At 48.7% G+C, this 13613-nt stretch overlaps 2 protein-coding genes across 2 annotated transcripts in view; both read left to right on the top strand.

Annotated features, from left to right (window-relative positions):
• DYNC1LI2 (dynein cytoplasmic 1 light intermediate chain 2) overlaps positions 1-13613 on the top strand; it is a 332150-nt gene that overhangs the window by 159647 nt on the left and 158890 nt on the right. The gene's annotated exons all lie outside the window — the stretch shown is intronic.
• TERB1 (telomere repeat binding bouquet formation protein 1) overlaps positions 1-13613 on the top strand; it is a gene marked incomplete at its 5' end in the record, with an annotated part of 113547 nt that overhangs the window by 57103 nt on the left and 42831 nt on the right. The window contains 2 exons of the mRNA XM_082271067.1: positions 4018-4272; positions 12871-13163. Coding sequence (XP_082127193.1) covers positions 4018-4272; positions 12871-13163 — 548 coding nt within the window. The remainder of the gene's footprint in view (positions 1-4017; positions 4273-12870; positions 13164-13613) is intronic.

Here is a 13613-nt window from a genome sequence, read left to right as displayed (position 1 = left end):
AAGTGATGAGCGGGGCCGGTGCAGGGCATTCTGGGCGAAGAGGACACAGAAGAGGACGCTGCGGCTTCAGCTGCCCATATCCGAGTTGGCAGCGCTGCAGAAGAAATTTTCAAGGTAAGTATTTCTTCTTACAGGTAAGTGTGACCCAGGACAGTACAGAGGCATCCATTGTGGAACCTACCAACCCTGACTGTCCCGGGGGGATTTTTATTGAAAAAAACTTTCCGAGGGTGGAACTCGGCTTTAATGATTGCACTGAGTGCCGATTCACACAGACACAAATTTTATGTGTTACAAAAAGCCTCGATTCTCATCTCATCCAAAAACACATTGGGGGTTATTTACTAAAGCTAGAGACGGCCAAATCAGTCACACTGCAGAGAAACCAATCAGCTTCCAGCTTTTATTGCCAAAGCTTAGTTAAAGGAGAAGTACGGGGAAAACTGGTTTGGCTGCACTTCTCCGATGGATCACAGGAGTGTAGATCGTCCTGCAAGCCTGTGACCCGTTTTCAGCAGAGAGCGGCTGGAGTCACAGAAGTCGGACCATCATCTGGCTCAGCCTCTCGGGGAGCCACTGAGAGCCTGAGCCCCGCCCCCTCCACAGCCCAGCCCATCAATGTGTGAGGAGGAGGCGGAGAGCAGTGACTGACAGTCAGCAGCTCTCTGATCATGGAGCTGTCAGAACTGAGCGATTGGCGGTGTTCGATCGCTGGGTTCTCAGGGCAGAGGCACCGGGGGGGGGGGGGGCAGATGCTGCATCCACCTAGGTAAGTTTAATTAGGGAAAAAGGAATCCCATGCGTCTCCTTTAACCGCTTGCCGACCAGCCGCTGTCGTTTTACTGTGGCAGGTCGGCTCTGTCCTGTACATCGCTTCACGAGACCACTAGCATGGACATGCGCAGGCGCCTATCAGCCACAGGGGGAGCCAATCAGCGGATCCGGCAGCCGTGATTGCCGCCAGGCACCCACGTTCGGTCCCCGTGGAGACAGAATGGCGGCCTGCTGTTGTAAACACGTCAGACCACTCTTCTGTCAGCAATGAACACAGGGATTCTCTTATTTAGGAACACAGATCTCTGTGTTCATGCAGCAAGCCCATCCCCACACAGTTAGAAAGCACCCCCTAGGGACACATTAAATCCTTTGATCGCCCCTAGTGTTAACCCCTTCCCTGCCAGTGTCATTAGTACAGTGACAGTGCATATTTATAGCACTGATTACTGTAGTAATGTCACTGGTAACCCCAAAAATGTCAAAAATGTCAGTTAGGGGTCCGATCTGTCCGCCGTGATGTCGCAGTCCCGCAAAAATCACAGATTGCCGCCATTACTAAGAAAAAAATAAATAAGTAAAAATGCCATCAATTATTCCCCTAGTTTGTAGACGCAATAACTTTTGCACAAACCAATCAAAATACGCTTATTGGGATTTTTTTAACCAAAATTATGTAGCAGAAAACAAATTCTCCTAAAATGATGAAAAAAATAGATTTTTACATTTTCTTTTTATTGGGAATGTTTTATAGCAGAAAGTGAAAAATATTGTATTGTTTTTTTTTTTTAGAATAGTCGCTCTTTTTTTGTTTATAGCGCAAAAAGTAAAAATCGCACAGGCGATGAAATACCACCAAAAGAAAGTTCTGTTTGTGGGAAAAAAAGGACGTCAATTTTATTTGGGTACAGCGTCGCACGACCACGCAATTGTCAGTTAAAGTACCGCAGTGCTGTATGGGAAAAAATAGCCTGGTCATTAAGGGGGGTAAATCTTCCGGAGCTGAAGTGGTTAAGCTGAGGTTAGAAGCGGATTGGTTTCTCGGTAGAATTGTGAATAATTTCGCCCTCTGTAGCTTTAGTAAATCCCGTTGTGTTCAGTGATGGTCGTTGACATCTATGCAGTGTGATTGCTGTGTGAATGCCATGCAGAGTTACCTGCATTGCGGTGCGATTTTCCTCTCCATAGACATCAATGGAAACGGTCATGAAATCGCATCGTGTTCAGATGTGTGCGAATACAGCTTTTCTATGATTCTTACATATTTCTTACCTTACAGAAATCGCAGTTTTGCCGAATCCCGTCCGAAAACGCATGAAATTTGCATTACAATCGCACTGAACAGACAAAATCCGCATGAGAATCCCAGCCATTCACATTGTAGACAACACAGACTAAAGAGGAACTGCAAACAATCATACCGGTCCCAAGCATTGCTTGTGGTCTTTCTGCCCTTTCCCAATGAGGCCTTCAGCTTGTAGAAGAGCAGTGAGAGCAGCGAGCTTTCTGGAAGCTTCTAAAGTACAATTCATTGAACACAGATCCTAATAGGAGTGCTGATTGCCACTTTAAACAAGCTGCTAGCAGGCTTCAGCACTTCTTGAAGCTTGTGTAGAGTGGCAATCAGCACTCCCATTAGGATCTGTGTTCAACAGTTACAAACTGGAGATGAATTGTACTTTAAAAGCTTCCACAAAGCTCGCTGCTCAAACTGCTCTTATACAAGCTGAAGGCCGTCCTTAGGGACTGACCACGCCTTGTTCTGTATGGAAAGGAAAGGTGCCGCTCAAGGCTCTGGTGGGTTCTAATCCACTGTCTACCGCTGGGAATGCAGACAGGGAAGAGCTCGTCTTAGCTCTGGGAATGTCAGTGAAGGAAAGGAGAAAATCCTGAATGCCGCACATAACACAAAACCCATGCATCAGAAGAGCAGCCTCAGCCCAGACTCCGTCGAGTGAAACGCGTCGGGGAGGGGGTGGACAGAGTCTGGGCTGAGGCTGCTCCTTTCCTTCTTTGTATGGAAGCCGCCATCTGATGAATGGTGGAGAAATATTTCAGCAGAACCATTTGTCAGAGTTGATCCCCAATGATTGGATCTGATCCCTGATCCCCGGTTATTGGATCTGATCCCTGATCCCCGGTTATTGGATCTGATCCCTGATCCCCGGTTATTGGTTCTGATTCCTGATCCCCGGTGATTGATTCTGATCTCTGGTGATTGGATCTGATCCCTTGTGAATGGATCTAATCTCCAGTAATTGGATCTGATCTCCGTTGATTGGATCTGATCTCCAGTGATTGGATCTGATCTCCGTTGATTGGATATGATCCACGGTGATTGGATTTGATCCCCAGTGATTGGATCTGATCTCCGGTGATTGGATCTGATCCTCAGTGATTGGAGTGATTGGATCTGATATCTGGTGATTGCACCTGATCCCTAGTGGTGATCGGATCCCTGGTGATTGGATCTGATCCCCTGTGATTGGATCTGATCTCTGGTAATTGGGTCTGATCCCCGGTGATTGGAGTGATTGGATCTGATCTCTGGTGATTGGATCTGATTCCCAGTGATTGGATCTTATCCCCAGTGATTGGATCTGATTCCCAGTGATTGGATCTGATCTCCGGTGATTGGATCTGATCCACAGTGATTGGAGTGATTGGATCTGGTGATTGCACCTGATCCCTAGTGGCGATCAGATCCCTGGTGATTGGATCTGATCCCCGGTGATTGGATCTGATCTCTGGTGATTGGAGTGATTGGATCTGATATCTGGTGATTGGTTCTGACTCCCAATGATTGGATCTGATCCCCAGTGATTGGAGTGATTGGATCTGATCTCTGGTGATTGGATCTGATATCTGATGATTGGATCTGATATCTGGTGATTGGTTCTGATCCCCAGTGATTGGAGTGATTGGATCTGATATCTGGTGATTGGTTCTGATCCCCAGTGATTGGAGTGATTGGATCTGATATCTGGTGATTGGTTCTGATCCCCAGTGATTGGAGTGATTGGATCTGATATCTGGTGATTGGTTCTGATTCCCAGTGATTGGATCTGATTCCCAGTGATTGGATCTGATCCCCAGTGATTGGATCTGATCCCCAGTGATTGGATCTGATCCCCGGTGATTGGATCTGATATCTGGTTGGGTAATATTGAAGAAACAATAGAAGAGATTCATTTTGATTTATTTTGGCTCTGTATATCTTTCATATATTTTTTCTGCTGTCAGGATATTGCAAACATGGAGGAAGCGGGAGGAAGTAGAGATCGGAGTCCTAATCAGGGACAGGCAGCCAATGGCGTCTTCAGATTACCGTTTATAAAAAGCCATTCAAACCAACAGAATAATGATCCCAGTCTGGCCGGATCCGGTCAGAGATTACCGGAGCAGAGTCACAAACCTGCAGAGAAGTTACAGAATTATCCTTCCTGTGCTGGAAGTACAGAGCAGGGGGGCAGGGCAGACCGGTACCGTGTACCCGAGGTAGGTCCATCGCTATTATTCCTCCATGTCATTGAGAATATTTGTACCATCCATGTGAGTGAAGGAGAACCTCGGGGGATTTTCAGGGATCATCCCCTCAGATAAAATTATCATTGCTTACATTGAGGGCCGTTTACAATTCTCCATCAATGAGTGTCACCGATTTTCAGTGACACCGAGTACAGAGGAGACACAAGGAAATCACCCAATCCGGGTCATAAGGATGCAACTCAATGAGACAAAACCCAATCTCTGACACAACCAATCACCTAACAGCAGCAAACCGTCCAATGGAGAGATTGTTACTGAACCCAACGTGGCCAAAACCCCCGCAAACCTCGCAAAATCCTCTGCACAGCGAGAGAGAAATAAGACTAAATCAGGGAAATGGCGGGGGAGGAGGAGGATAGTTCTCAGGGAGGGGCCCCTACCTGGTTCTGGTGACACCAAGTCTCCAAAGAATGGAAATGTCACCTTTTCATGTCATCTCCAGCAAGGATTTGTAAACAAAGTCCAGCCAATAGAATCAGAACTCCTCCCCCTTACCCCTCTCTATCACAGCCAGGTCTTCCATTTTATTATTTCCCCGTTATGTCACATGTAAATGTGTCACCAACGCACTAAAACGTCACGGAAATCACTCACAAAATTTGTATCCAAAGTGCACCTTCATTATTTGTGGTGTAACCTGCTTGTTTCCTTCTTCCATTATTGGATTACCCCCGGGGAAGGAGATTCTCCCTCTGTGTTTCTGTATATTCCTCCCCATTCAACACGCTGAGATAGATAGGAAGTGACAGATTTCCATTGTGCTGCACTCGAGGCTTTTTGTCTCATAAAATAGGTAAAGGAACTCATCCACAACCCCTCCAAACAGCATTAAATAGTGGGTGTGGTCAAATTTCACTAACAGTGGGGGGTCTTAAAGGGGCATTAAATACCAGGAGCACAGAGTTCGGGAAGGGGGTGGGGCTTACACACAAAGTGCGAGGTTCAGCAGTGCAGAGATCAGCAGTGCGCTACACACAGAGTGCAGAGTTCATAGTGCAGAGTTCAGCAGTGCGCTACACACAGAGTGCAGAGTTCAGCAGTGCGCTACACACAGAGTGAAGAGTTCAGCAGTCTGCTACACGCAGAGTTCAGGGGTGCGCTACACACAGAGTGCAGAGTTCAGGGGTGCTCTACACACAGAGTGCAGAGTTCAGGGGTGCTCTACACACAGAGTGCAGAGTTCAGCCTTTTTCCACAGCTGCTTACCTCTGCATCCCCCATCCACATTTCACTTTCAAACCTCTTCAGCTCTGACCTCTGCATGCATCCCTACCCCCTCCCCCCCTCCCCTCCACTGCCCCCATCTTCTCCCCACCTCCTTAAAAGCTCCACTATCTTCCACAGGTCTTACTTTTGTTGCTCTATTAAACTGAAGCACCCAGTTGTCTCCAATACCTCCACACTGTAGTTAGCTGTGGCTCTCTCACTTGTGGGGAGATCATGCAGTGGGGGTGTCGGTGTCTGCACAGCACCCCGGGCACCGGCATCTCCCCTGTCTCTATCATGCAGTCAGTGGGGGCCCCTCAGGAGATGAGATCTGTGGGACTGTCAGTAGCCGGATTTCTGTGTTTACAAGTAAATAGTTGGCGAGCCGCCCCTTTCATAGACTTCTATACAAGCACAGAGGTTGGGACAGGCGGGTCCAATGTCCGGACACCGACCTGTGTGTAGGAAGTATTATTCCCCTATATGACTATGGCAATGCTTCTTTACCCGAGCACCTTCTTAACTTCTGTGCTGATGAGAATTTTCTATTCTTCTTGTATTATGCTGAAATTTCAATAAACATTTCTGATTTAAATAAATAAATAAATAAATAATGGGGAGTCGGGGAGCAGAGGGCCGGAGTTCACCAAGTTCCAGATGAAAAAATCCCCGGCTGCACTAAAAAGAAGGAAGCAGAGCCATAGAATTGTATATCTGTATACTCCCATATATAGTTACAAATACATTCATTCTCTGTCAGATCTCTGCCCCCCATCATTCTCTGTCAGATCTCTGCCCCCCATCATTCTCTGTCAGATCTCTGCCCCCCATCATTCTCTGTCAGATCTCTGCCCCCCATCATTCTCTGTCAGATCTCTGCCCCCCATCATTCTCTGTCAGATCTCTGCCCCCCATCATTCTCTGTCAGATCTCTGCCCCCCATCATTCTCTGTCAGATCTCTGCCCCCCCCATCATTCTCTGTCAGATCTCTGCCCCCCATCATTCTCTGTCAGATCTCTGCCCCCCCCCCATCATTCTCTGTCAGATCTCTGGCCCCCCATCATTCTCTGTCAGATCTCTGCCCCCCCATCATTCTCTGTCTGATCTCTGGCCCCCCGTCATTCTCTGTCAGATCTCTGGCCCCCCGTCATTCTCTGTCAGATCTCTGCCCCCCGTCATTCTCTGTCAGATCTCTGCCCCCCCCATCATTCTCTGTCAGATCTCTGGCCCCCCATCATTCTCTGTCAGATCTCTGCCCCCCCCATCATTCTCTGTCTGATCTCTGGCCCCCATCATTCTCTGTCAGATCTCTGCCCCCCCCCCCATCATTCTCTGTCTGATCTCTGCCCCCCATCATTCTCTGTCAGATCTCTGCCCCCCATCATTCTCTGTCAGATCTCTGCCCCCCTCCATCATTCTCTGTCAGATCTCTGCCCCCCTCCATCATTCTCTGTCTGATCTCTGCCCCCCATCATTCTCTGTCAGATCTCTGTCCCCCCATCATTCTCTGTCAGATCTCTGCCCCCCCCATCATTCTCTGTCAGATCTCTGGCCCCCCGTCATTCTCTGTCAGATCTCTGCCCCCCCCATCATTCTCTGTCAGATCTCTGGCCCCCCATCATTCTCTGTCAGATCTCTGCCCCCCCCATCATTCTCTGTCTGATCTCTGGCCCCCCGTCATTCTCTGTCAGATCTCTGGCCCCCCGTCATTCTCTGTCAGATCTCTGCCCCCCCCATCATTCTCTGTCAGATCTCTGGCCCCCCATCATTCTCTGTCAGATCTCTGCCCCCCCCATCATTCTCTGTCTGATCTCTGGCCCCCATCATTCTCTGTCAGATCTCTGCCCCCCCCCCCATCATTCTCTGTCTGATCTCTGCCCCCCATCATTCTCTGTCAGATCTCTGCCCCCCATCATTCTCTGTCAGATCTCTGCCCCCCTCCATCATTCTCTGTCAGATCTCTGCCCCCCTCCATCATTCTCTGTCTGATCTCTGCCCCCCATCATTCTCTGTCAGATCTCTGCCCCCCCATCATTCTCTGTCAGATCTCTGCCCCCCATCATTCTCTGTCAGATCTCTGCCCCCCATCATTCTCTGTCAGATCTCTGGCCCCCCGTCATTCTCTGTCAGATCTCTGGCCCCCCATCATTCTCTGTCAGATCTCTGGCCCCCCATAATTCTCTGTCAGATCTCTGCCCCCCATCATTCCCTGTCAGATCTCTGGCCCCCCATCATTCTCTGTCAGATCTCTGGCCCCCCATAATTCTCTGTCAGATCTCTGCCCCCCATCATTCTCTGTCAGATCTCTGGCCCCCCATCATTCTCTGTCAGATCTCTGGCCCCCCATAATTCTCTGTCAGATCTCTGCCCCCCATCATTCTCTGTCAGATCTCTGGCCCCCCGTCATTCTCTGTCAGATCTCTGGCCCCCATCATTCTCTGTCAGATCTCTGCCCCCCCCATCATTCTCTGTCTGATCTCTGCCCCCCATCATTCTCTGTCAGATCTCTGCCCCCCATCATTCTCTGTCAGATCTCTGCCCCCCCCCCCATAATTCTCTGTCAGATCTCTGGCCCCCCATCATTCTCTGTCAGATCTCAGCCCCCCCCCCATCATTCTCTGTCACATCTCTGCCCCTCATCATTCTCTGTCAGATCTCTGCCCCCCATCATTCTCTGTCAGATCTCTGGCCCCCCATCATTCTCTGGCAGATCTCTGGCCCCCCATCATTCTCTGGCAGATCTCTGCCCCCCCCCCCATCATTCTCTGTCAGATCTCTGGTCCCCCATCATTCTCTGGCAGATCTCTGGCCCCCCATCATTCTCTGGCAGATCTCTGGCCCCCCATCATTCTCTGGCAGATCTCTGCCCCCCCCCCATCATTCTCTGTCAGATCTCTGGCCCCCCATCATTCTCTGGCAGATCTCTCCCCCCCATCATTCTCTGTCTGATCTCTGCCCCCCCCCATCATTCCCTGTCAGATCTCTGGCCCCCCATAATTCCCTGTCAGATCTCTGGCCCCCCATAATTCCCCGTCAGATCTCTGCTCCCCCATAATTTCCTGTCAGATCTCTGCCCCCCCATAATTCCCTGTCAGATCTCTGCCCCCCCATAATTCCCTGTCAGATCTCTGCCCCCCCATAATTCTCTGTCAGATCTCTGGCCCCCCATAATTCCCTGTCAGATCTCTGCTCCCCCATAATTCCCTGTCAGATCTCTGCCCCCCCATAATTCTCTGTCAGATCTCTGGCCCCCCGTCATTCTCTGTCAGATCTCTGGCCCCTATCATTCTCTGTCAGATCTCTGCCCCCCATCATTCTCTGTCAGATCTCTGGCCCCCCATCATTCTCTGTCAGATCTCTAGCCCCCCATCATTCTCTGTCAGATCTCTGCCCCCCCCATAATTCTCTGTCAGATCTCTGCCCCCCATCATTCTCTGTCAGATCTCTGGCCCCCCATCATTCTCTGTCAGATCTCTGCCCCCCCCATAATTCTCTGTCAGATCTCTGCCCCCCATCATTCTCTGTCAGATCTCTGGCCCCCCATCATTCTCTGGCAGATCTCTGCCCCCCCCCCATCATTCTCTGTCAGATCTCTGGCCCCCCATCATTCTCTGGCAGATCTCTGCCCCCCCCATCATTCTCTGGCAGATCTCTGCCCCCCCCCATCATTCTCTGTCTGATCTCTGCCCCCCCCTCCCCCATCATTCCCTGTCAGATCTCTGGCCCCCCATAATTCCCTGTCAGATCTCTGGCCCCCCATAATTCCCTGTCAGATCTCTGGCCCCCCATCATTCTCTGTCAGATCTCTGGCCCCCATCATTCTCTGTCAGATCTCTGGCCCCCATCATTCTCTGTCAGATCTCTGCCCCCCCCATCATTCTCTGGCAGATCTCTGCCCCCCCCCATCATTCTCTGTCTGATCTCTGCCCCCCCTCCCCCATCATTCCCTGTCAGATCTCTGGCCCCCCATAATTCCCTGTCAGATCTCTGGCCCCCCATCATTCTCTGTCAGATCTCTGCCCCCCGTCATTCTCTGTCAGATCTCTGCCCCCCATCATTCTCTGTCAGATCTCTGGCCCCCCGTCATTCTCTGGCAGATCTCTGTCCCCCCATCATTCTCTGTCAGATCTCTGTCCCCCCATCATTCTCTGTCAGATCTCTGTCCCCCCATCATTCTCTGTCAGATCTCTGGCCCCCCGTCATTCTCTGTCAGATCTCTGTCCCCCCATCATTCTCTGTCAGATCTCTGGCCCCCCGTCATTCTCTGTCAGATCTCTGTCCCCCCATCATTCTCTGTCAGATCTCTGTCCCCCCATCATTCTCTGTCAGATCTCTGGCCCCCCGTCATTCTCTGTCAGATCTCTGGCCCCCCGTTATTCTCGGAGTATAAGATCTGTACATGTATGATGTTGGCTTCACATGACTTTGGCTTTGTGTGAGTCGCACTCATCTGATGCCTTCTTCTAGTTCAGCGACTCTTCAGCTTCATTTCTTCCCTCCATAGAGAAAAGAATGGTCAGCTGTTGGTCTCAGAGAAGATTTGCACTTTAATTGGATAAGGATCAGAAATGCTGCATAGCTCTCCTCTCCATAGGCCGATCGTTGGCGGAGTGCAGTGATTGCATAGAATGGCTGGAGAGACTACTAAAAGATTCATTCTGATGGATGAGCGCTCTTATATAATAGGGGGGGGGGGTGCTGAGTGCTTCCTAACATGTAACATATCGATCGTTCTCCTTCCCGGGAGCGCTGATCAAACGGATCTCACCGACCGCGACAACATTTTACAGTAATGTATTCTGTATATAGAATGTGTGTGTATACTTATATATACTGTATATATAGTGGCCATACATATACTGATATAGTGACCACTTCATCAATCTGCTGTAGGCTCAGCAATAGAGATGGCTGCGGACGACATTTACCGCCCTTTATACCAGGACACATCTGAATTACACAGCTTCTGGGGCTGATATGCACATAAGGCACTAAGTGAGTTTAATTACCCCCTTAATCAGCCCCAGGATCTGTGTAATTAATGTGTCCTGGTTTAAAGGGATGAGGTGGTAAGCCTGGTTCGGGTGTTTGAGTTCCCACGTGCCCCATCCCCCCCCCCCCCCAGGAAGCCGTGACTGCACTCCACTAATCACAGTCTGTGAGACATTTACCGATGTGCAACTTCACAGATCGGGAAATGTCTCACTGCCTGGGAATAGCGGAGTGCAGTGTCGGCTTCCTGGCGGGATCGGCAAATGTTACATAGTTACATAGTTTGTGAGGCTGAAAAAACACATCCGTCCATCCAGTTCATCCTATGATGTGTGTGTGTTTGCTGCTAACCGTACATTGTATACCCATGTATGTTGTACATTGTATACCCCTGTATGTTGTACATTGTATACCCCTGTATGTTGTACATTGTATACCCCTGTATGTTGTACATTGTATACCCCTGTATGTTGTACATTGTATACCCCCTGTATGTTGTACATTGTATACCCCCTGTATGTTGTACATTGTATACCCCTGTATGTTGTACATTGTATACCCCTGTATGTTGTACATTGTATACCCCTGTATGTTGTACATAGTATACCCCTGTATGTTGTACATTGTATACCCCTGTATGTTGTACATTGTATACCCCTGTATGTTGTACATTGTATACCTCGGTATGTTGTACATTGTATATCCCTGTATGTTGTACATTGTATACCCCTGTATGTTGTACATTGTATACCCCCTGTATGTTGTACATTGTATACCCCTGTATGTTGTACATTGTATACCCCCTGTATGTTGTACATTGTATATCCCTGTATGTTGTACATTGTATACCCCTGTATGTTGTACATTGTATACCCCTGTATGTTGTACATTGTATACCCCCTGTATGTTGTACATTGTATACCCCTGTATGTTGTACATTGTATACCCCTATATGTTGTACATTGTATGCCCCCTGTATGTTGTACATAGTATACCCCCTGTATGTTGTACATTGTATACCCCTGTATGTTGTACATTGTATACCCCCTGTATGTTGTACATTGTATACCCCTGTATGTTGTACATTGTATACCCCCTGTATGTTGTACATTGTATACCCCTGTATGTTGTACATTGTATACCCCCCTGTATGTTGTACATTGTATACCCCCCTGTATGTTGTACATTGTATACCCCCTGTATGTTGTACATTGTATACCCCTGTATGTTGTACATTGTATACCCCCTGTATGTTGTACATTGTATACCCCCTGTATGTTGTACATTGTATACCCCCTGTATGTTGTACATTGTATACCCCTGTATGTTGTACATTGTATACCCCCTGTATGTTGTACATTGTATACCCCCTGTATGTTGTACATTGTATACCCCCTGTATGTTGTACATTGTATACCCCCTGTATGTTGTACATTGTATACCCCCTGTATGTTGTACATTGTATACCCCTGTATGTTGTACATTGTATACCCCTGTATGTTGTACATTGTATACCCCTGTATGTTGTACATTGATATCATATCCCCCCTCAATCGTCTCTTCTCCAGAGAGAATAGGTTCAGTGCTTGTAGTCTTTCCTCATAGCCGATGTCCTCCATTCCCCTAATTATTTTTGTTGCCCTTCTCTGGACTTTCTCCAGTTCCAGCACATCCTTCCTGAGGACCGGTGCCCAGAACTGGACAGCATACTCCAGATGTGGCCGGACCAGAGTCTTGTAGAGCGGGAGAATAATCTCTTTATTTCTGGAGTGAATCCCCTTTTTTATACATCCCAGTATTCTGTTGGCTTTGCTTGCAGCGGCTTGGCATTGCATGCCACTTCCAAGCCTGTTGTCTACCAGTACCCCCAAGTCCTTTTCCATCCTAGACTCACCCAGAGGTTCCCCCCCTAGTGAGTAGCTTGCTTTCTGGTTTCTGGCACCCAAGTGCATTACTTTACATTTTTCAACATTGAACCTCATCTGCCATGTAGTTGCCCCCCCCCCCCCCGTTATTTTGTTCAGGTCCGCTTGTAAGGTTTCCACATCCTGCATAGAAGATATTGGCATGCTTAGTTTAGTATCATCCGCAAATAATGAGATTGTACTAGATATCCCCTTTCGTCTACACACACTATATATACAGTATATATATATATATATATACACACAGACACACTACACACACTATACACACACGCTATTTATATATATATATACAGACACACTATATACAGTATATATATATATATATACAGACACACTATACACACGCATGCATACATTGTATGTCTTTTAGTTGCTTTGCTCTGTTTTTACAGATTACATAATGAAATTATTCATCTCTAGGAAAAAGCAAGTCACCGCGTCTCCCCAGACATCGCCGCAAAGCAGAAATCTGCAGCTTCATCAGCCGGCTCCTCTAATAGAAGTGACAGTGACAGACATTCAGCTGTACAGGAATCGCACACAGGACCGATGTGCAGAGATGGGAGCTGCAAGTCTGATTCCTCCAGAAAGAATCTGTCTTCCAAACACGCAGCCACTCAGACCTCGGAACATCACAGGACAGGCGATTTCCTCCAGCCATACACTGAGATTGTACAGGAAGGAGAGGAAAGCCATTCCCCTTCCAATCCAAGGTATAAAGGAGAACTCCCTCCGCAAAGCATGTTACAGTAGAGCTGGAGGAGATATGTAGCCTCCCCTAGATTACACTGCTACAGAATATTGGCTTTCCCACAGATTACCTGCCGCCCATACATTCCTGGCACTGTGCAATGAGGTGAACCGCAGAGCGGAGTGCCGGAACCACAGTGCAGAGCGGAGTGCCGGAACCACAGTGCAGCGTGGAGTGCCGGAACCACAGTGCAGCGTGGAGTGCCGGAACCACAGTGCAGCGTGGAGTGCCGGAACCACAGTGCAGCGTGGAGTGCCGGAACCACAGTGCAGCGTGGAGTGCCGGAACCACAGTGCAGCGTGGAGTGCCGGAACCGCAGTGCAGCGTGAAGTGCCGGAACCACAGTGCAGCGTGGAGTGCCGGAACCACAGTGCAGCGTGGAGTGCCGGAACCACAGTGCAGCGTGGAGTGC

The sequence above is a fragment of the Pelophylax lessonae genome (assembly GCF_965119305.1).
Source record: "Pelophylax lessonae genome assembly, chromosome: 10".
NCBI classification, from domain to species: Eukaryota; Metazoa; Chordata; class Amphibia; order Anura; family Ranidae; genus Pelophylax; species Pelophylax lessonae.
Note: the sequence above shows the minus strand (reverse complement) of the source record. Positions and strands in the feature narration are given on the sequence as shown.